Source organism: Piliocolobus tephrosceles, chromosome 5, assembly GCF_002776525.5.
Source record: "Piliocolobus tephrosceles isolate RC106 chromosome 5, ASM277652v3, whole genome shotgun sequence".
NCBI lineage: Eukaryota > Metazoa > Chordata > Mammalia > Primates > Cercopithecidae > Piliocolobus > Piliocolobus tephrosceles.
Window position 1 is genome coordinate 71,454,176 of NC_045438.1, and position 24,666 is coordinate 71,478,841.

The 24,666-nt window shown below is 34.3% G+C and overlaps 1 protein-coding gene across 2 annotated transcripts in view; it reads left to right on the plus strand.

Moving 5' to 3' along the window:
- ASCC3 (activating signal cointegrator 1 complex subunit 3) overlaps window positions 1-24,666 on the plus strand; it is a 389,336-nt gene that overhangs the window by 9,946 nt on the left and 354,724 nt on the right. Inside the window, exons 2-4 of one of the 2 annotated variants that reach the window (XM_023205913.2) lie at window positions 3,245-3,375; window positions 6,327-6,477; window positions 21,734-22,293. In XM_023205913.2, the coding sequence (XP_023061681.2) occupies window positions 3,286-3,375; window positions 6,327-6,477; window positions 21,734-22,293 (801 nt within the window). In that variant the 5' untranslated portion in view covers window positions 3,245-3,285. Of the gene's footprint in view, window positions 1-3,244; window positions 3,376-6,326; window positions 6,478-11,316; window positions 11,511-21,733; window positions 22,294-24,666 lie in introns of those variants that run through there. The other variant, XM_023205914.2, reaches the window with a different exon arrangement.

Below are 24,666 nucleotides of genomic sequence, written 5' to 3' on the forward strand. Positions count from 1 at the left end.
TGCCATCTGATCTGCTGAATTGGAATATTGGGGTGAAGGGAGTAAGGTGGTAGGGTTCAGCGAGTTTGTTTTTCAAGAAGCCCTCCAGGTAGTTTCACTATATAATAAAGTTTGAGAATCTCTGCTCTGTACTGTCCACTGACTCTTGCTTTCATTTTTTTCTTCCACATGCTCCAGGAAGTATGTTATCTAGTGTGAGAAAAATCCAGATGTGATTCCCTGAATCATCTTATTTCCATGCTCTTCTGAATTCACTCCTAGCAGGTAGTTGAAATCTGAAGTCAGCTAACTTGGAAGTTTATTTGTAAGTTGTATCATTTGACTTCTCTGTTTAAAATTTTCCAGTGTGATGTAGAGTCCAACTGTTTTTTCCCCAGCTGTCCTCATACCAGTTCTTTACTGATCTGTAGTGCTATCATGTTTGTTTTCAATACCTCATTTTTTTGTTTTTGATCTGTAATCTTAACTATTTTGCTCAAAGAATTGTGACCCCTTCTCAGGGATCAGTAAACAGATTTGGTCACCCTGAGCCCCAGAATGGGTTTTACACTTCTAAAGTGTCATTTTTTAAAAAAGGAAAGAATATATGGCAGAGACTGCATGTGGCTTGCTAAACCTAATTTTTTTTGTTTTTGTTTTTTTGAGATGTATTCTCACTCTGTCACCCTGGCTAGAGTGCACTGGCAGCATCTCGGCTGTCTGCTACCTCTGCCTCCCAGGTTCAAGCGATTCTCATGTGTCAGCCTCCTGAGTAGCTGCGATTACAGGCGCCTGCCACCACACCTGACTAATTTTTGTATTTTTATAGAGATGGGGTTTTGCCATGTTGGCCAGGTTAGTCTTAAACTCCTGACCTCAGCTGATCTGCCCGCCTCGGCGTCCCAAAGTGGGGGGGATTAGGCATGAGCCACCACACCCGGCCTAAACCTAAATTTTTTACTACTCTCTTTTTGCATAAAAGTTTAGTAACTTCTGACTTATATGACACTTATTCTTTGTAATTGGTTGAGACTTGCTTTATGGCTGAGTATACATAGACGATTTTTGAAACTGTTCAAGTGTACTTCAGAAGAATATGCATTTTTAAAAATCAAGTTCAGGTTTCTGTATTTGTTCATTAAATCAGACTTAGTAATTGTACTCTTCAGGTTCTCTATATCTTTATTGATTTTTTGTTTTGGAGGGAAGGTTGGCTTGACTTGTCAATAATTGAGGTCTTTAAACTTTTACTTTGATGTTTGACTTGTCACTTTCTCCTTGAGGTCTATTTGTTTTATTTTGAGACTATCCTAGCAGTGCATACAAATTCAGAACTTTTAAGTCTTCTTAGTGAGCTTTATCTTATTATGTAGAGAGTTTTTATTTTAATTCCTCCCGAACACCTGTTGTTTTGAAGCCAATTTTGTCTGATCTGATATTTTTGATATAGCCACCAGCTACGTTTGGTTATTTGCAGGAAGATCTTACCCTATCCCTTAACTTTCAGCCTTTCCTTTCCTATGTTTTCGGTGTAGCCCTAGTGTTTTACTTCTTTGTTGTTTTGCATTCATCCTGTCAGTCTTTAGAGAGGTAAGTTTAATTTGTATTTATTATGATTATTGACATATTCCCATTTGTTTTTATTTATCCTGCATTATTTGTACTTAGTCTGTTTGTGACAGCATGCATGGGTTATTTCTTCAAGTCTCTTCCAGGTTATCACTTTTATTTTTAGCTATTATTTAACTCATCTGTTGATTGTTTTAAAATTTAACAAGTATATATTTTTATTTCTAAAAGTTACATTTTCAGATCATCCTACTTGTATTTTATAATTCATTGTTTAAAAAATTCTATTATAGTTGTTATAGATAAGTATTTTGTATCTGATTATTCTAATATATAGGTCGGAGATTTTTCCAAGTATTACCCTTTTTGATAACTTCAGGAATACAGTAATCAAGAGGAATAGCAGGAGCAGAGAATAGTCTGAGACATTCTGTCTTCCCTTTCCCAGTTCTTTCCTTCCCACAGTGGACATTTTGGCGTAGATAATTCTTAGTTGTTGGGGAACTGTCCTCTGTATTGTATGTTTAGTAGCATCATTGGCCTCTATCCACTAGAAACCAATAGTCCCCTTCCACCTGCCTGATAGTTGTGACAACCAAAATATCTAAAATATTGCCAGATGTCCCATGTGGGGCAAAATCTTTCCTAGCTGGGATGTTTTAAAGACTTAATAGCTTATGTGACATTCTTCAGGGAGCCATGCCTTATAAATCTGTAGATAGTAGTTGTGTTATAATAAGCAATCTTAAACTAGTACAATCCTCCAAGAGTCTTTCATAGATCACGACTCTCCTAATAGTAAATATTATTAATCTTTTTGCCTAGAAATTGTTTAGTCATCAGCCTGTCAAGGAGGAGATTAGACCAGGCCATCTGAATTCTCTTTTTCCCTGTATGTTCTTCCCCCCATCAGCTGTTTTCTTTTCTGGCTTGTTGTTGAGTCTATTACCATTTTTGCCTTTTCCTCATTTGTCTTCCATTTATTCATTAACAGATAATTATTGAGTACCAAAAATATTCTGGTTCTGTTTTTTATTTGCTGGGGAGATTAGTAAAATTAAGAGGTCTTTCTGTCATGAAGCTTACTTTTTGTGGGGTGAAACAACACATGCATTAGTAAATAAACAAGAAAGTGTCAAATATTACTTAATGCTATAAAAAGAATTAAAATTTTGGGCTTTGATAGACAGTGACTGAGTCACCTGTTTTAGATGGGGTGGTCAGGAAAGGCTCCATCTTAGGAGGCATCTTTTAAGCCAGGAGTTCAGTGTGAAGCCAGCTATAGCAACATCAAGGGAAACCATTCCAAGCAGAGGAAACCACTGGAAAGTGGTGTAATTTGAAATCAGTGAGTATAAAACAAAATTAGGGAAAAAGATGAATAAGTGGTTTCATCTCTTTCAATATTATTGGCAGTAGTAATATAGTATTTGAGGCCTGTACTTAGGAATCTACAGAACCCAGTTTTGAGGAAATGTTTGTTTCTTTTTCCTTTCTGCAACCATAGCTAATGCTTTATAAAAACAAACAAAAAAACTTCACGGATAGAAAATATGTCAGGAGAATTTTTCAACGTTGATTACAATTGCTTTTTAACTTTTTTTTTTCTTTTTTTTCTGGTACAGGCTAATTTGTTGAGTTTGATTACCTCTGCCACCTCTTCCGAACGGATAAATATCATCTTGTTTCATTTCAGTTTCAGGTTTCTTCTTGTATGGATCACTGATTGAATAATAGATGGCTTTACCTCGTCTCACAGGAGCCTTGCGTTCCTTTTCAAATGTCACCAAGCAGGATAATTATAATGAAGAAGTGGCTGACTTAAAGGTAGATTTGTTAAAGGTAGAAATGTTGAACATTATTATAAATAGACTATGGACAACTATTTGACATTCTTTAGAATTTCTCTATTCTATGTGTTTAACATTGAAGTTTTATCTTGTTTGGTGTAAGACAAAGATGGAGAATGTGTATGCTGCTGTTTCCTATGGGAATACTTATGTTTAGCACCTAAAACCATATTGTCAAGGGGAATAATCAGAACTATGATAATTGAATCCTTTGTTAATTTTTCTTTTGTTCAGCTCCCTACTACAGTTATGTTTGTAGCTTAATCCTGTAATTTACCTCTGGATTATCTGAGTAAGTTTTTAGGTCTCCGGTAAAATTCTTATCGAATGAACAAAAGCAGTGTCTGTACCTTATGAGAAATATGAATATTAATCTCTTGAACTCAGAGGTTGATCTCATTATAATGACTTGTCATTATGACTGGTAAGAAAGGCGTTTAAAACTTAAGAAACATTGTTAATTTAAAAGCTACTTTATGACTAAAACTTCAGAAATACATTTTAGTAAGAAACAAAAATTAAATGTACATGGACTGCTTTGACATTTATAGTAAAGACTGACCCCTGCTTTAGTAATTATGGTATGGAAAATTTCCTTATATGAGTTAATTTTATAATAAATAATGCTAATGTTACCCTTCCTACAAATATGGGTAGATCTCACTAGGTCAGAAATGGGCAATTATTACTTTGGAAGATCATTTTTGTTTTATCGAAGGAACTTCTTCAGTCTCTTTCCTGTATAGGTTCAATGACTACATTTTCTGAATCGCAAATTAGGGCATTTTAGAGGTTTAGCAAGTAATTTCTTCTGATGTATAAACTTATATGAGTCTTATAAAGGTATAAAATAAATTACATATGTAGTTACAAGTTTAATATTATGGAAAAATTAAAAGTATATGTTATCAAGACTTCCAGAAAATTCTAGACATGTACTTATAAGATACTTAAAGGAAAGATTCTTAGAAATGTCTCTGAATGTGGTATATTAGTTTGCACAGAATAACAAAATTAGGTGTTACAAAATCAGGTGATAAAAAATTAGGAATAACAGATTAGGTGGCTTAAACAACAAAGATTTATTTTCTCATAGTTCTGGAGCTAGAAGTCCAAGATCAAGGTGTTGGCAGACTTGGTTTCTTCTGAGGCTTCTTTGTGTGGCTTGCAGTTAAGGCAGCCTTCCTGCTGTGTCCTCACATGATTTGTCCTCTGCACAAGCATATCTAGATACAAGATCTATCAGATAATTAAGTCCCATCCTAATGGCTTTATTTTAACTTAATCAGATAATGATACATGTTATGGAGAAAATGTTATGAATGGTTATAAGATAAAGAGTGGGTAACAACTTATTGTCATGAAGACCTCATTAAGGAAGTAATTTTTTAGCTGAGTTTAAAATGGCAAAAAGGGATCTACCGTCATTACGATTAGAACAGAGAGGCCGGGCGCGGTGGCTCAAGCCTGTAATCCCAGCACTTTGGGAGGCCGAGATGGGCGGATCACGAGGTCAGGAGATCGAGACCATCCGGGCTAACACGGTGAAACCCCATCTTTACTAAAAATACAAAACACTAGCTGGGCGAGGTGGCGGGTGCCTGTAGTCCCAGCTACTCTGGAGGCTGAGGCAGGAGAATGACGTAAACCCAGGAGGCAGAGCTTGCAGTGAGCTGAGATCTGGCCACTGCACTCCAGCCCGGGCGACAGAGCAAGACTCCGTCTCAAAACAAACAAACAAACAAAAAAAAGATTAGAACAGAGTATTCCCAACACAGAAAGCAGCATGTGCAAAGACCCAAATCAGGTACTAGCTTGGTAGGTTTGAGGAAGTTGAAGACAGACATGTGTTTGACACAGTAATGATGAACTTCATTTTAATATAACTTTTTATGTGAGAAGCTGTTCAATGTATACAAAAGTAAAGAGACAAATAAGATAAACCTTAATGTGCTTATGACTCCATTGTAACAACTTAATTCATTTTATGGCCAATCTTATTTCATCTCTACCTTTGCCCATTCTCCTCTCCCTGAACTCAGAATGACTAGTCTCATTTGAAATTAAAAAATGGAGGCAGGGAAGTAATGGTGAATTATGCATTTTCATCATTCTAACCAGTAGTAAAATTATTGCTTTCTACCTGACCCACTACTTTTTCATTTGGTTTGAAAGCTTCATGAGTTTTCTCTGTGGATCAAAGCCAGAGGTCTGAAATAAAATTTCTGTTGTGTTCTGTGGTTAGTTCTTGAGAATGGAAAGATCTGTAGTCTCAAATATACAAAAGCCTCAGAAGAACCCAAACCTGCCAACACCTTGATCTTGAACTTGTAGCTCCAGAACTGTGAGAAAATAAATTTCTCTTGTTTAAGTCACCTAATAGAAAAGAGTGTGTATAGAAAAGAATCTTCCAAATGCCTCACCTGGTCTAGGATCATGGTTAAGAAAGTAATGCTGACTTGAATATATTTGACCCTATCGTGGGAGTCTAATTTTCTATAAATGCGTTTCATTAAAAAGCATGACATGAAGCTCTGATTTATATACAGTATAGTCTAAGCTGTATGAAAAACAAGCAATTAGAAAAATGGCAAGACGTGTGATGTTATCAATAACAATAATAATAATATTATCTGGATGTTGAACTTTTTACTTTGCTGTATGAAATGATTTTGTGAGTTTGCAGTGTAATTAAAATTATAAAAAGAAGCTTTTATTAAACATATATTTTAAACAAATAAGAATCTATAAAAACCCATTTAAGGAAAATTGTTTTGTGAGTATTCAGTTTGGATGTGAATAGATACAACTTTGAATTCTTGTGGGTAGTACCAAGTTGTATAATGTAATGCAAAATATATGTAATCAGTGTTGGAGTTGAGAAAAACTTTAAGCAGTATTTTTCTACATTATGATCTCTTATTTCAGATAAAACGATCTAAACTTCATGAACAAGTTTTAGATTTGGGCCTGACATGGAAGAAGATAATAAAATTTTTGGATGAAAAACTGGAGAAGAGTAAAATGCAAAGTATAAATGAAGACTTAAAAGATATATTACATGCTGCAAAACAGATAGGTATAGTTTTCTTTTTTCTTTTTTTTTTTTTAAGAGAACCAGTAAGGTTCAAAAACAGATTCCTTGTAAACAACATACTATATAAAGGAAAGCTAAAATTTCCTGGCGTAAGTATTCATAATTATGAAAGACAATCCTGGCCGGGCGCATTGGCTCATGCGTGTAACCCCAGCACCTTGGGAGTTCGAGGCGGGCTTATTACTTGAGTTCAGGAGTCTGAGACCAGCCTGGGCAACATGGCAAAACCCTGTCTCTACTAAAAATACAAATAAAATAAACTAGCTGGATGTGGTGGTGCGCAGTTATAGTCCCAGCAACTCTGGAGGCTGATGTGGGAAAATTACCTGAGCCTGGGAGGTTGAGGCTGTGGTAAGCCAAGATCGCACCACTGCACTTCAATCTGGGCAACTCCAGTGAGACCCTGTCTCGAACAGAAAAAAAAAGACAGTCCTTATCTATCAACGAGCTTAGGATAGAGAGTGACAGACTGGGGATAGGCAGAAGTAAATTAGTAATTATAATACTATCAAGCATGAAGGATTTGTAGGAATTCAGGGTTTGAAAACCACTATCTTGATTAAAATAAGGATAAAGTAAATTAAAATTTTAATGTAGCTCTAAGGCAGCTTAAAAGCTGTGTAGCTCAGTTTCTTATTATAGATGCCCACCTAGTACACAGTGAATAACAGCACTTAAACTATACTTTGACTGCTTCACTTCCCTTCCCAGACTAATATTCTTATCAATTGATTATATTTGAAGGAAAATGTAATTTGAAATTATAATATTGTATACTAACTCAGGTTACTTTCCCAAGGTTAAAAATCAAACTAAATGAAACAAATGACTGGAAAAACCCCTGTGTTTGTACATTGAAATTCATCATATTCCAAATTCTGATAACTAAAAAGCGTAATTAATACTACTATAGTTCTAGATTTTCCAAATTTAGCAGGTTTATAACTATAAAATGTCCAGACTCCTATTCTGATCTTACATAATCTGGTCTCCCCCTTTCTCTCTGACCTCACTTCATTCTTGCCTTCATTACTGTGTCAAACACATGTCTGTCTTCAGCTTCCTCAAACCTACCAAGCTAGTACCTGATTTGGGTCTTCGCACATGCTGCTCTCTGTGTTGGGAATACTCTGTTCTAATCTTAATGATGGTAGATCCCTTTTTGTCATTTTAAACTCAGCTAAAAAATTACTTCCTTAATGAGGTCTTCACGCCAATAAGTTGTTACCCAATCACTCTTTATCTTATAACCATTCATAACATTTTCTCCATAATATGTATCATTATCTGACATTTTACTTGTTTATTGTCACTCTGATGTAAGTTTCATGAGAATAGGATCTTATTCTTCTTGTTAAAGTCTCCATCTCCAGTGCTTATACTAGAACCTGGGGTATTTTAGGGTCTTAATAAAAATTCATTTCTTAAATAAATGAAAAAAATGTTCTCAGGTGATTCCTTGGTGGAGAGAGAATTTGGATCTTTACCTTACCATATGCTTGCTGGTTGGCAATTTTATTCCATATACCAGCTCTGGATTGTGTTTCTGTTACATCTCATAGACTTGAAAACTTTCTTATGGTCATCAAATCTGTAAATTTTTTTTTCAAATATGTTAACTTTTAAAAATATGTCATTTAAATATCATTGGTCTGTAACCTAGTATGATATTTAATTGAATGTCCTCATTGTTTTAAGTTCTGAAAGTATAAAATGTCTCATGGTTGTGCAGTTAGATTTTTAGAAGTTCAAGGACATTAGTAAAAATTGAGTTTGCTTAAGCCTAGGGGCAATATAGCACACTTTGATGAGATTTGTAATAGCATTTGGCATAGATTTAGACTTTATATTTTAAGAATACAGAGGCAGGTTGTTTGAAAAATAGTGGCAAAAATGCAGTCTTCCACATCACCTTGACTAGGGTCTTAACCCTCCTGGTCTTCATCACATCTTCATTTGTAAGATGTTGAGGCCACCAGAATCTGACTAAAGTACTTTTCAAAAACTATACAGAGTGTCCTTCCTCTTCTTTAGTTCTATTATAAAAATGCCTCAGAATACTGAGCAAAATGTAATGATGTATTGATCTTATTCAGTACCATGAGTAAGTTATTTCTTTACCTAAATGATGTGGAATTTAAGATTTAAAAAATGAAAACCCTTTAGATTGCTTTCTCCGGATATGTTTGGCCACAAGTTAGAAAACATTGTTTTAAATACCAGTCATTAAATATAATTCTGGGGATTGTACCTGTGGTGAAGTAAATACCTGATTCATACTTAGGGACTTAATCACCTGGCCTGTGTGTTTAATGGATTATTTTGAGATTAATGTCTCAAAATAATATTTATCAGACAAATAAAATCTTAAGTTGGATGTAGGCAAATTCTAAATGTATTATACCCATTTTTAAATGCTATGCTTAAGTTGAATAACTATTAGCTTTAGTGAAACTTCCCTTCTGGATGAAAATGCTGATACTGGAAATGTAATTAAAGCTACCAGTTTTGAAAGGATTAGTCTCATGTGGAAAATGTCCCTGTCATTTCTCTTATATTTATCTTCTAGCATAGATAATTTTGGTATAATTGTATTAAAAAGGTTAAGCAAGAGAATAAAGAAAAATTATTTCACTTGAATATAATATTATGATACAAGGCTATGCATATTGTTTAATCTGGACAATTGACATTAAGCTGGAGGAAATATCAGAGGACATCTTGTCTAATGCCTTCATTTTGTATGTGAAGAAACAGGGCCCATTAAAGTTAAGTAAATCCTGTGGTTTGTATGTCTTGAAAGCAGGCCTAGATCTAAATTCTGAAATAGGAATATGATAGAAATCCTAGATTTTTACCTTTTCTTTCCTTGTAGTTAGAGGTCATGTCCTAGTAAGTCTACGTTTCAACTCTTCTTAAATTTACTCTGTATATTTACCATTGCCCCATTTCAGCCTTTTACCACCACATGTCTGAACTACTTCAGTAATCATTTGCTTTAGCCTTCTTTTCTCATCCACCTTCTTCACTGTCACTAGACTGATCTTTGTCAAAGGCAAAGCTCATTTTTATTCCCAGCTTAGCTTTTAGATCAGATTCTTTAGAATGATACATAAAACTCCTTTATGAGTTGACACGATTTACTTTTTTATCTCTTTGCCATTGGATCACATGCAACCTTTATGCCAACATATGCAGTGTTTACTGTCTGAATTTCCTGAACAGTACATAATGCTTTTCCTCTCTCTTTTATGTGTTAAAATAACTTTCCCCATTCTATTATACATACTTTTTTAGAGTACTTGTTGTTTCATAATTATTTTCCTGTCTTCTCCCTTCACAGTAGTGAAGTCTCTGATAGACTGTGAATACTTTAATGAAACAGATATTACAGGAGTCACAGCATCTTTCTACTCCATTGCCTAATATGCTGCAAGGGATCCAGTAGATGTTCAATAAACAAATGAAGTATTGAGAATCCAACTCAAAGTTCTCGGTGGTCTTCACTACCTGTAATGCTGATGATGTCTTACAAGTGGCAGTTTCTCTCTTTTTTGTTATTTTTAAGTATTCCTCCTATCACTCCCAAGCCCACAATTTACATGTGTATAGTCCCATACCTTTTTACAGTTTGATTCTTCCCTTAAGATTATTTTAATAATAAAATTTAGTTTTATGAAGAAAATATATAAATTATTTAAAAATAGTATTTTTCGTCCTTAATCTTAGTGTATTTAAATACTCATTGTAGGCATAGCTGTCTCCTTCTTGAATGTTGAAGAATATAGTCTATATTCTGTTGGCAATGAAACTTTTTCAGTATATTTTATGTGCTGTAAGTGTAAACATTTTTTAAAATAAAGAAGTCAAGATTGAAACTAGTAATCAAAATGCATTATGTATTAGGCATACATCTGTTACTTAAGAATTTAAATTATTTCATGAGGCTAGTAAGATTTGCACAGTGTAGACAGAAACTAAGATGGGGGCCAAGAGTAGTGGACAAGTGGGGAGAAAGACCCTACCATTCCCTAACCAACTCTCTTAACTGTCTAACTGAATATCTCTTAAAAGAGCCAGAAGAGAATGTTTGAACTTGTCCCAGAGTGCATTGATCTAATGATTTTACTATAGTATGGATACAAATCAAGACTCAGCCAGAACTGAACTAGTTTATTTCACTATTCAACTTATTTTGTCTTACAAAGACCTATTTGTTTTGCTTTTTCTAATTTATAAGTCCCTATTTGTATGAGTTTTGACTTTTTTATGCATCTTACCTTTAATAACTTCATCTTTAAGAAAAGTATGAATCAAAAAGTAGGTTGGACAGGAGTGGCTTATAAAGTATGGTTTAGGGCATTTGTAAATCCATTGTAGTTTGTGAGTTATCAAGGAAGTAAGATTTTGCTGTTAAAAAATGAGGAATGAAAATCTAGGGTGGAAAGCCATTTATAAAGCAATGACTGGAATAGGAAGTGTAAAAAGATATTAGCAGAACCTGCAATTTTGTCTATGGACATAATAGTAGACATTTAGAATTATAAAGGCCTGTTAAAGGGATATAGCAGTGTTTGTGACAGTTATTTTGAAAATTGCCAATTGCAAAATAGTTCAAAGAGTTTTGCTTCCCACAAAGTGGCAGACAGGGTAATGTGGAACAACCCTCTACAGAGAATACCTAGAAAAACTGCAAAATACAAAGTTTGTTTGACTGTATCAGAGAAGTTACCAGGGCAGTGAAGATTTTTGGGGCCAAGATGTGGAAGCAGAAACTAACCCAGAAAATGTGATCCTAGCATTTGGGCTACTTTTTCCTAGAAGTGAATTGTTCATTCCAGAAGAAGAGGCTGGATGGAAAAGAGGAGGATGAGAAGATGAGCAGAGCTTCTGACAGATTCAGAGGACTAAGATGACAAAAATGACTAAAATGGACAAAAGAGGAAATAGAAAATCTGAATATTTGGCTATTAAATGAATTTAATCTGTAATTAAAAACCTTAACTACAAAGAAATCTATATACTATGATGGCTTTAATGGAGAATGTCATAATGTCATTTAGAAAGGTATGAGAGTACTATTGTAGATAAAAAGAGGTTAAAGGCATATAACAATCAAAATGTAATGTATGATCCTTGATTGACTCTTGAATCAGAAAAAAATTACATATTTTTGGGGCCATTGGAGAAATCTGAATATAGGCTGGATGTCATTAGGTAATATTAGATCTCAGGTGTGATAATGTTGTGGCTATGTAAGAGGATATCCTAAATCTCAGGAGAAGCATACCGTAGTATATATAGTGAAATCTCATGAAGATTAAAATGTACTGTCAAATGTGTCAGCAAAAGAAATACACATGATGTGTGTGTGATCAAATGTTGGATTACACACAATGAGTGGATTAATATGAGAAGATAGGGTGATTTGCTGTAAAGTAATAAAGGTTTAAAAATTACGTGATTATTTAGTAGAGAAAAAGCATTTTATGAATATCTAACATTACTTATGATAAAAATTCTCAACAAACTAGGAACAGAAGGAGATTTTGTTAATCTGATAAGCAGTAGCTATAAAACACTTAGAACAAACATACTTAATAGTACAAAGTTAGAAGCTTCCCTGAGGTACAGAATTAGTCACAAATGCCTGTTACCACTTCTGTTTCTCACCATATTAAAAATCCTTGCTAACATAATATGGCAACAAAAAGTAAGGGCATAAAGACTGGAAGAAAAAAAAAAAACTTTCCATTTTTCACATGACTGTACCTGTAGAAAATGAATTTAACAAGGTTAATATAAAAATCAATTTTATTTCTACTTACTAGAAGCACATCAAAATTACATTTATCTTTATGTAACTTAATACATTTTACCTTAAATTTTATAGATTTTAATTTATTTTACATTTACAAAAGCATCAAATAGGAATACATTTTACAAAAAATAAGCAAGACTTCTTCATGGAAAACTAATATTACTGAGAGAATTTTAAAAAGATCTAAATAAACAGAGGGATATACCAAGGATTGGAAGACTCACTTTTAATGATATATTTTTTACCCAAATTGATCTATAGATTCAATGCTATCCCGAGCACAGTCTTATGTTTCAGGGTGTGTGTGTGTGTGTATGTGTGTATGTGTGGAAATTGACAAGGTAATATGAAAGTTATATGGAAATTCAAAGGCAAAGAGCAGCCTGGTTAACTGTGAAAAATAAAGAGGGAAAACTTACTCTAGTAGATATTAAAACTTATTATAAAAATAAGTAGACAGCGTGGTGTTGGTCCAAGAATAGGCAAATGGACTAGTATGACAGAATATAGCCCAGAAACAAACCTACAGATAGAAGTATACTTGATTTATAATGAAGGCCAAACAATAGTGAGACAAGGCTATTTTTTCAGTATATGGTGCTGGGTCAACTGCATAGATGAAAAAAAGTATCTATTTTAAAAATAATTTTAAACAGCCTACAAAATTAAGCATGCCACACAAAACAATACATCTTCTAAAAGATGTAAAAGAGTATCTTCAGGATCTTGGTATGTGCCAAAATTTATCAAATAGAGAACAAAAAGTACAAAGGGAATGATTAAGTTGGACTGTAGTAAAATTAATGCCTTCTATTTATTAAGAGTAAAAAGGCAAAACATAGAGTGGGAGAGTATAGCTTCAAGATATATAACCAAAAAGAGAGCTTGTATCCAGATTAAATACGAGCTCCTACAAATCAATAATGAAAGGACAGCTAATCCTATAAAAACATGAGTAAGAGCTTTGAACAAGGACTGCACAGGAGATAATTGGCCAGTAAACATGAAAAAGGCTTCAGCTTCATTGGTAGTTAAGGATATGCCACTACATGCCCATTAGAATGGTTAAAATGAAAAAGACTGACGTACTTATTGTTAGGATCAAGAATGTGAAACAAGAATTTTCCTTCACTGCTTTGGCACAACCACTTTGCATAACTGTTTGACAGTGTCTACCATTACCTACTATGGTTGGATAAGTGAAATTTTAAATCTTAGAACATCAATGTCCAATAAAAATGCTTGTACATATGTGTATATCAAAAATATGTGCATTCATGGCAACATTATTTGTGATAGCCTTAATGTGGAAACAACCCAGTTCATTGTTAAAAAGCTTAAGTTGTTGTATGTAGACTGCTTTATAGCAATTACAGATTACATCTATGTATAACATTGTAAGTGAATCTTATAATGTTGACAAAAGAAGCCATACAATACATATTATGATTCCATTAATATAAAATTGAAAACTAGGCATGACAGTCTCTGGTTTTAGAAGTCAGGATAGTGGGTACTCTTGAGGAAGGAGGTAGTGACTAGGAGTGAATGTGAGGGAGGTTTCTGGGGAGCTGATAATGTTCTGATTCTTGAAGTAGTTAACCAGATTACACAGGTGTGTTCATTTTTTGATAATTCTTTGAGCTGTATGTGTACTGTATATTGTTGTAGTCAATAAAAAGAATTACTATGCTTTATATATTACATAAAATAAAAATGAAATATTTCAGATTGATAAGTAACATGCTTGTGTATTTATTTAGCTTGAGGTTGGCTATCATGGTGAGAACTCCTATGTACCATGCTCAGGCCCTGGTTAACCAGTATCATAAATATAATAAATTGGTGTTTTTCATTCTCATGCCTATTTTTATATTTGTGTTACATATTTATACATCCATAAATATATGTATTAGGAATATATTCAGCTCAAATATCAAAACCTATTGTAGTGATAATGACACCAAGTGGGTTAATTTGTTTCATCTGACAAGTTCCCTATGTAGCTTGATAATGGTAGGGCTCAAGTCTGTGCTCATGATTTGGCCTTTTCACATTTGTTGCCTTTTATTCACCAAATAATCTGCTCCACATCTAGGCATTATATCTGTGTACTTGATGCAACTATATTTCTTGTACTGTCTTTATTTGCTTTTCAGTTTCCTAACTTTTTTATAGTTTGGGATAATTTCAAAGTATCAGTTAATATATGTGGGTACAAATTCAGTTCTGTCAGTTACTAGTGTGTAGCTAGTTAATCACTACACCTCTTTTCTATAATATGATGATAACAGTTCTCACCCTCTGTAGTTGTGATGTTAAGTAGTAGTATAAAGTGCCTAGGGTTAATCTGATAAGTGGCTGTCAATGAATAATTTTATTATAACTTAGATGTGCTAATAACCATTAGTAAATAAATAGTTCCTTCTATGGGTTAAATGTTATGACAGATGTAATGTGTCCAGTGATTTACTGGTTCAAAGGGCAGGAAACTGCTTAGGTAAGTCAGGAAACAATTCATAGAGAAGGTAACACTGGACAGCATTATATTGTGTTTTGAATGTTTCAAAGACAGAGGTGTTATATTTATGTCCATTTTACAAGAGAAATTTTTTAAAAAGCTGGATAACTATAAAAATCAAGAGGACTTTGCAAATGTATCAGCTGTGTAAATAGGCAATTCAGATTACCTGGGAATATAGCTAAACAATTGTAAACAGAATGGATACTGGCTGGGTACGGTGGCTTACGCCTGTAATCCCAGATTTTTGGGAGGCCGAGGCGGGTGGATCGCTTGAACTCAGGAGTTTGAGACTAGCCTGGACAACATGGTGAAACCCCATCTCTACAAAATATACATAAACAATTAGCCAGGCATGGTAGCGCATGTCTGTAGTCCCAGCTACTTGGGAGGCTGAGTTTGGAGGATGACTTGAGTCCAGGAGGCAGAGTCCAGGAGGTAGAGGCTGGAGTGAGCCAAGATCATGCCTCTGCACTCCAGACTGGGTGACAGTCAGACCCTGTCTCCAAAAAAGAAATAAAATAAAAGTTCTTGACAATTTGCTTTAGTTTATTAGTAGATTATTTTTCATTAACAAATTATGATTCCTGAAATATAAGAAAATTTAAAACTGCATTCCTTAGTAGAGGCATTTTAAAAGTGATACTTTTAAATAGTATTATGAGTATAATATTACTAAGCATCTGATATATGGATGCAGTGCTAAAGTGTATAATCTTTTTTGTTTGTTTTTCCTTCGATGTTAAAAAAGTCTAAAATGGCAGTTAAATCTCAGTGAGCTATGTGATTTGTTTTAATTTCCTTAGTGATGCTCAAAATGATGGTTTTATTATAGGAAGCTTGTATATGAAGTCTAATTCAGACTTTTATGTTAGCTATTTGGTTGCTTGGGAAGTTACATTGTAATTTGATGCAGGGTTTTATACTACTGGAAAGGTAATATAGTGGCTGGTTGCTGCCTTAAAGTTGCAAGTTGAGTATTCACATTTTGTAATGAATGTACATAAAATTAAATGGCTGTTTTTAAAACACAGGGAAATGCCTTGAACTAATTTTAATCTTTTGTACTACTACTCTTTTTTTCTAACAAATATCTTTGTTTGCTTTCCTTTATTTGCTCATCCCAAAGGCAACAGTCTTTATGTAAATGTAGTAATAATTTTAACATTTAAGTAACTCCTTCAATTCACTATATTGAACATTTCTTGAATACGTTTCCTGTGTAATGCAAGGTATTGCTAAAGGTGCTTTCATGCACAGAAAGAGTTATATACTCTAAAATATATGAGTCTTATTATACTAAATTACATTACTTAGGCAATTTTAAAATTATATCACAGAAATTGTTCTGTGATATAATTTTATTCCCCGAAAAGCCACATGGAAAATGCCTACCTCTGTTAGCTCAAAAGTTTGATAATTTTATGATCATTTGAAAGATGTTTTAATACTCTCCCCCTCAAAAAAAAAAAAAGTACCTGGCTTGTTCTTGTAGCATCAGTATGTTTTGTAATCTCTGTGTCTGAGTTTTTCTGTAAAAAGGAGGAAAATATTAGCAAGATTCATGAGACTAGTTTAGATATTGTACTGTTTAATCATTACACTAATTGGAAATGAACAGGAATATACAGAGGGAAAAATTATGGAGACATGATATATGTTATATTCAAGTTGAATCATTTTTGTATTTTGTTAAATAATGTACTTTGTTGTATCTAATGTTGTAGGTAAGGTCCTGTATTTTACATATTTGTAAAAGAAAACATCATAATACCAGATTCGAAAAAATCAGTGAATCTCTGAGGATTTAACTGGTCAAGGAACTCATTTATTGACAGCTTCTAAATTGAATACTTATTGACTGGGTACAGTGGCTCACGCCTGTAATCCCAGTCCTTTGGGAGGCCGAGATATGTGGACCACCCGAACTCAGGAGTTTGAGACCAGCCTGGGCCATATGGTGAAACGACTCTACAAAAAAATATAAAAATTAGCTAGGCATAGTGGCATGTGCCTGTACTCCCAGCTACTCAGGAGGCTGAGACTGGAGAATCACTTGAGCCCAGGAGGCGAAGGTTGCAGGGAGCTGAGATTGCGTCACTGCACTCCAGCCTGGGTAACAGAGCAAGACTCCATCTCAAAACTGCACTTCAGTCTGGGTGACAGAGCAAGACTCTGTCTCAAAAAATAAAAATAAAAAAATACTTATCAATTATGGATGCAAGTGATTGATATTTTATTTCAATCTTTAAAATTTTCTACTCATCCTTTTCCCAAGATTCCTCAACTATTAAAGTAGGCTACGGAAAAAAGTGACAACTTAAAACCATTTAATTCTTAATATTTTGAATCAAAAGAAAACAGATGTAAATAATGTGTTGAGGATGACTGACAATTGTAAACATCATTTAACTCTTTGATTTTAAAAAGTTATTTTATAATCTTATAGTAACAACCAAATATATAGTTTTATATGGTTAGTTTCTATGTAAAGTTTTTTTTTTTTTTTTTTTAAAGTTTGAAAATTATTTATAATAAAAGAGCACCAGTCAGCCAGCCAAGTTGAGTTCTGATCATGCTCTGCTACTTAATAGTGAGTTTTGGCAAGCCTCTTTCACTTTTGACTTTTTTTTTTTTAATTCTGGGAAGTGCCTTGTAGTTTACTGTGCATTTCACAACCCATTTCCTCTCAATATAACTGCAAAGTAGGATGAGTATTTCTTCTTAATAAAAGTATTGTAGGGACTTTCTAAGTGCATCCTTTTAAATGTGTTACAGTTGAAGTGCCAGGTGGGCAGAGGCAGTTTTCCGGTTTACAGCTTATGTTATTCAGTGTTTTATGGACAGAAAGATACCCAAGTATGTAGTTTTCTAGAGTAGTTTCTTTAAAAGTTTGGAGTTCTTAAGTTTTATATAAACTTTTCGACAGTTGATTAGTTTATCAACTTATCTGTGGCCAAATCTAAACTTAAAATCCTGATTCCTCTTCGAAAGGTGAACATAGTGATATGAAGCAGATAGAAGAAGCTTTAAGAATTGGGTGCAAATGTTAACTTACCAAAGATCATAAACCTAATCGTTTGTATTATTACTTAAATTACATATAGAATATAAAGAGAAGTGAACAAAAGGCTATTTTGGAACAGGATTCTCACAGTTAATGTAACATGTTCAATTTTGGATTTAGTGTCAGAAAACAAGAACATGACTATAACACTTTTCTACTTTAGAAGTGTACCACACGTGTTGTCCAAAGCCGTCCCATCTCTCCCTTCCGATGTGGCCAATTGGGTGGTGGTTCAGCCTGCTCATAGAGAATCGCTTAGTATTTCCCTGCCAATTACATTTTTGTTGAAGGTAGGTTGGGCCTTGGATAGCTTTAGCTAATTAGACTGACTACATCATTTTCGTCAGATGTGTTGTCTACATTTTACAAACTCTTATCATGCATTTTAGTCACCAAAAAAAAACATTCAGTGGGCTGTACGAGCAAGTTGTGATGCATCCTTTGCGGCTGCAGCACCTGGAGTCCTTGGTTTGCTCCAATCTGATCCGCACTCTCATCCTGGCAGCGTGCTAACAGCCAGTCTCTTACGCCAACACGTCATCTCATGTCGACAACGTGCTGGAAAGCATGTCGGTGTCCCTTAGGAAAGACAAGCAGGTGTGGTTGCAGGAAGGTGGTGGAAGTGGACGTTACCGTCTCATGTTTTGGTGCCCTGAAAAAGTTCATTGTTTTCAGACTGCTATAGTCATTATTTATATTGTGTAGCCATTCATGTCAACAAATAGTGCTGGCTAGTGGAACTCCCAGAACAGTAAGGCATACAGAGATTCTCTCTTGAGATACTGCTTTGTGGTATGAACACGTGTCCATTTCACGTAGCTTGTGCAGAAGGAGAGTTAGTAATTAGGGTAGAATATTAACATTTATGAAACACCACAACCCAGCTAGGTTTAAATATTTTTAAGTATTTGTGATTTTTGAAATTATAGTTTTAAGTTAATGGTTATTAAAAATTTGAAACTCCAAAAAAGTAACCTTTGATCTTTGTTGATGTTTCTATGAGTCTACAATTATTTTCTCTTCAAACATGGGCTTATAACTTTTTCACCCACTCTTAATGGACTTTTTAAAGGCAAGATACCTACATTTGCTGCATTATATTTAGTGAATGTAATATGTGGCTATATCAGAATTCAACCAGTAACCTAATAATGGATATTTAAGTTGAATACACTTTTACGTTACATAATAAGGCTATTCTTCAACTATTTTATTTCTTAAGGTGACCTATTTATTTTTAAAATTTATTTTGTAAACATGAATTAGAAATAAGTTCTACTTTCTAGGAATTTACAGGGAATCAGTGTGACATAGGGGAAATAATTTGTTTAGGAGTTAGAAGACTACTGTTAATCTTGTTTAATAACGTAATAGCTATTTGATCTTTCCCTAATTACTCAAATTCTGTTTCCATTTAACATCTATAAAATGGAGATACTTTTGTTAGGACAAAGTGAGATAATTATGTGAAAGTTTTTAGTAAATTATTATTTTTTAAAAAATCCCAAGATGTAAAGTGATAACAATACTATCTTTACAAAAAATATATATTTAAAATGGTAGATGTTTGTAAATGTGAATTCCACTTTTGCTCAGACTTTAGTATCAGTTGTATCAACCCTTTTAAATTATCTGTAGAAGTACCATAATCCCCAAATTATCCAAAACCTGTTTTACAAGTTATAAGTAAAATGTATAGAATGAATAAATAAATGTACATAAATGCATAAAGGCTATTGAATTAATTTAAAAACACTATAGAAGATTTTCAGATATTTTCTTAAATACTAAAAGAATAATTGTATGTCAGATAATTGTGTAAATTATTTATAACAGTAAAAGTAGACTTCATACTTGAACAAATTGGAAACACATGTTGTAACATTGCTTATTTTCCTACGTATACATTGTTAATCTTCTACACATGACTGAATAGCAGACAAAGTAAAAAGTGACTGAGGCAGTTTGGTGTAGTATACAAATACTAGCCTGGTGTCAGTGAGGCCTGAGTCTAGTTTAAATCAACTAATCTTTGTGGAGCCACCTATTTGGGGCTAAGTACAGTGAGGAATACCAAAGTGGTATTGTCATCAATACCATTTACAATGTATTCAACGTTGTACTCATCTTGAAAGAGGCGGTTGAGCTGTATTCTGAAACATGGGTAGGATTTGAAAAATCAGAAGTATGATATAGAAATAGGCATAGAGTGGGGTAGAACATGGTTTTTGGTTAAGAAATTCTTTTTGGCTGGAGCAGGAAATGTATAATAGCTAATAAGACTGGAAAATAAAATGCTGGGATCAGCTTCTGGTAGTGTAGAAGCTTGGATCAAGCTATAGTAAGCTGTTAAAGATTTGTGAATAATGATATTGGAGTTATGTTTCCTTCCTTCTTTCCTTTTTTTTTCTTTTCTTTCTTCCTTTTTTTTTTTTTTTTTTTTTCTGATGGAGTCTCATTCTGTCACCCAGGCTGGAGTACAGTGGCACTATCTCTGCTCACTGCAACCTCCGCCTCCTGGGTTCAAGCGATTCTCCTTCCTCAGTCTCCTGAGTAGCTAGGATTACAGGTGTGTGGCACCACACCCAGCTAATTTTTGTATTTTTAGTAAAGACAGGATTTTGCCATGTTGACCAGGCTAGTCTCGAATTCCTGACCTCGGTGATCCACCCACCTTGGCCTCCCAAAGTGCTGGGATTACAGGCGGGAGCAACTTCAGAGTCATGTTTTTTAGGAAGATACCAGTGTTCATTACATTATTAACTTTACCAGTATTTAGGTAAGTCACATAGGCTTTGGGGGCCTTTTGAAGATTTAAATTCTTGTTTTCTTCCCTAAGAATATTCTTTGAAACCCATATCAGAAATACAGATTCTTTTTTTATTTGAGAAAATTGGATATGAGAAAATGCCTTAAATAAATTAGAGGCTGATTCGTCTTATATTTACTTCTAGCCTCTTTTAAACAGGAGCTTTCTTTTTTATTTTATAATATGACTAACTTAATCTTTAACTTAATAAATATCCTTGATGGTATTCAATGTTTTTGAATGACAACTATAGAAATATTTCTTGCCATCTCAAGTTTATGGTACAAATTGGAAAGAAAATTACAGGTTTTTGAGGTTTCCTTGAAGCTCCAAAAGTCTGTAATTCAGGTTGTTTTCTGTACCTTACTTTGGTTTATTTAACTAGCTCATCAAATCAATCTTTAAAATTAGTTTTAAAGTGAGTTTTAGCTAGTGCCTCAAGTTGTTTTTAGAAAGAAGTGGTAAGGATTTTTATTAGGTAGTTTCTGTACTTAGATACATAATAATTACTGATAATGATTTATTTACCTAAAGTAGTTCTTTGGGAAATAAATACTTTTTCAGGAATGGGTTGGTTCCTGCTCCTTAAATTGGCTATCTTTATTGCTATGTTTTTGTTGTTTTTTATACAAGGTCTCAAAACTGTTTCCCAGGCTGAATACAGTGACACAATCATGGCTCACTGCAGCCCCAGCCTTCCAGGCTCAAGCGATCCTTCCACCTCAGCCTCCTGAGTAGCTGGGACTAGAGGTGCGCACCACCATGCCTGGCTAATTTTTAAAAATTTTTGTAGCGATGGTTCTCACCATGTTGCCCAGGCTGGTCTTGAACTAGACTCAAGTGATCTTCCTGCCTTGACCTTCCAGAGTGTGGGGATTATACGGAGCCACTACACCTGGTCTATTGCTATAATTTGACTGTTAGATTTACTCAGGAGAATATCTGTGGTAATTTTTTGGGAGATCATAACTTGAACCATGATTCAATTGAGCTAATACTGTTTCTTTTGTCTTTGAATAGTTGGAACTGATAATGGCAGAGAAGCAATTGAAAGTGGGGCTGCATTTCTCTTCATGACATTTCACTTGAAGGACTCTGTTGGTCACAAGGAAACAAAGGCTATCAAACAGATGTTTGGCCCCTTTCCATCATCATCTGCCACTGCAGCTTGTAATGCTACTAATCGAATTATTTCTCACTTTAGTCAAGATGATCTTACTGCTCTTGTGCAGGTGACAGAAAAAGAACATGGCGATAGGGTTTTTTTTGGTAAAAATTTAGTGTTTTCATTTGACATGCATGATTTGGACCACTTTGACGAACTGCCAATAAATGGTGAAACTCAGAAAACTATAAGCCTAGATTACAAGAAGTTTCTGAATGAACATCTCCAGGAGGCTTGCACCCCAGAACTCAAGCCTGTGGAAAAAACAAATGGCTCCTTTTTGTGGTGTGAAGTTGAAAAGTACTTAAATTCAACTTTGAAGGAAATGACTGAAGTGCCAAGAGTAGAAGATCTTTGCTGTACTTTGTATGATATGCTTGCTTCTATTAAAAGTGGTGATGAACTTCAGGATGAGGTATAGTTGAAATGATTGATTTTTTTATATTAATGTGAACTATCTTAATGAAATAGTGTTTTTAAACATGGGTGGTTAGCAAAGAAAGCTCTTTAATGTTCTGTATAGTAGTTGAATCTATAGCCAAATGGTTTCACATAGCAGGCCTGTATATACGTTCCCACTGGATAGTTACAGGAGGTCTGAAAGTGTAATGAGTGTAGCAAGGAGTCAGCAGGCAATAGTTGGGTGTCCACATGCCCTGGTTACTGGGACAGTGCTGGTTTGATGTCAACTTAATTTTAATACTGGACAAATTGAATGAGTAACATATTTCATGAAAGATTAAGAGAGATGGCCTACTGTTGTAGAAAGGACAGGCTTTGAAATCAGTTTGTTCTTCCCTTTCCACTTACTGGTTGTGACACTTTAGGTAACTTAATATCTCAGAAGCTCAGTTTTCTTGTTGGGCTATCTCAAGGAGACACCAATATCAAGACAGAGAATTGTTATAAGGATTGAATATGATATATGCAAAATGATAAGTAACATAGTAAATAATGATTATGTGGTAGTTGTGATTATTTTCGTTGTTATTATTGGAATTAAGAATTTTAAATCACATTGCATATCAGAAATACAGAAAAAATATACTAGCTGTGTTTTTCAGAGAAAAGATAATTAGCTAAGTAGGTATTGGAGGACTTAACCCATGATAGTGATAGGTGTTATGCCGACTAATGTTAGTTTGGAAGTAAGGTATTGTATCATTAATTCTGTGATCAGTCTTATTTACCTTGAATGTTTTACACTTGGTTTAATTTATATCAGATCTATTCTACACTATTAAATTTTCTCTAACATTCTGAACATAATATTGTTTTAAAAACTGTGATTTATGAAGAAAATTTTACTAATATTTGCTCATCATAATAGCGGTTATCCAATTATGATTATAGTAAACTGAAACTTATAAATGTCTAATTAATGGATATTTTATTTTCTTACTGAGCCGTAAAATCATTACTTTCACTTCTGAATATCTATAGTAAGTTTGTATTTCTTAGTGTTTCACCACAATTTTAAAGTATGTAACTGAATCTGATTGTTGGAAGGGGAATATTTGTTCTGGATTTTTTTCATAATGGCTTCATTTTCATATATTTATTATATGCTTATTGTATTGCTAGGTACAGTGCTATTTACTGAACATAAAAGGATGAATAAGATAGTAAACTTGTTCTCAGAATTAATTGTCTAGCAGGAGGAGACATGTCAACAAGTAACTGTATTAAAATATCATAAGTATTATAATACTACATGCAAAGAAAATAGGTGCGTAAAAGAACAAGTCATAGATTTTATAGAGGTGTTAGTATGAGGAAAAGTATGCATAGAGAAGGTTAAGCTTGAACCAAGTCTTAAGATAAGACTAGATTTAACTCTTTCAAATGGACCAGAAAGATAGGGAGCATATTTCAGGCTTGAACACTTTTCAGAGAGCTGTAGCTCTGTACAGCAAGCATGCAAGATGCAAAGGTAGAGTGCTGAGAAACAAGGGTATGCAGATAGGTAAGAGCCAAAGGAGGTGAGGGCTGTGCACCTTGTTAAGGTATATGACAAGCCACCCTGAAGCCTACATAGTTTGGTTCAATGATTTTTTTTCAACCAGGGTTAATGGATAGTTTAACATGTAAGTTAATATTTCACATCCCATCAGTGGCTTGAGTGGTAGTTCTTTATGGTTTTATTATTATTATTTTTTTATTATACTTTAAGTTCTAGGGTACATGTGCATAACGTGCAGGTTTGTTACATATGTATACATGTGCCATGTTGGTGTGCTGCACCCATCAACTCGTCAGCACCCATCAATTCATCATTTATATCAGGTATAACTCCCCAATGCAATCCCTCCCCCCTCCCCCCTCCCCATGATAGGCCCCAGTGTGTGATGTTCCCCTTCCCGAGTCCAAGTGTACTCATTGTTCAGTTCCCACCTATGAGTGAGAACATGCGGCGTTTGGTTTTCTCTTCTTGTGATAGTTTGCTAAGAATGATGGTTTCCAGCTGCATCCATGTCCCTACAAAGGACGCAAACTCATCCTTTTTTATGGCTGCATAGTATTCCATGGTGTATATGTGCCACATTTTCTTAATCCAGTCTGTCACTGATGGACATTTGGGTTGATTCCAAGTCTTTGCTATTGTGAATAGTGCCGCAATAAACATACGTGTGCATGTGTCTTTGTAGTAGCATAATTTATAATCCTTTGGGTATATACCCAGTAGTGGGATGGCTGGGTCATATGGTACATCTAGTTCTAGATCCTTGAGGAATCACCATACTGTTTTCCATAATGGTTGAACTAGTTTACAATCCCACCAACAGTG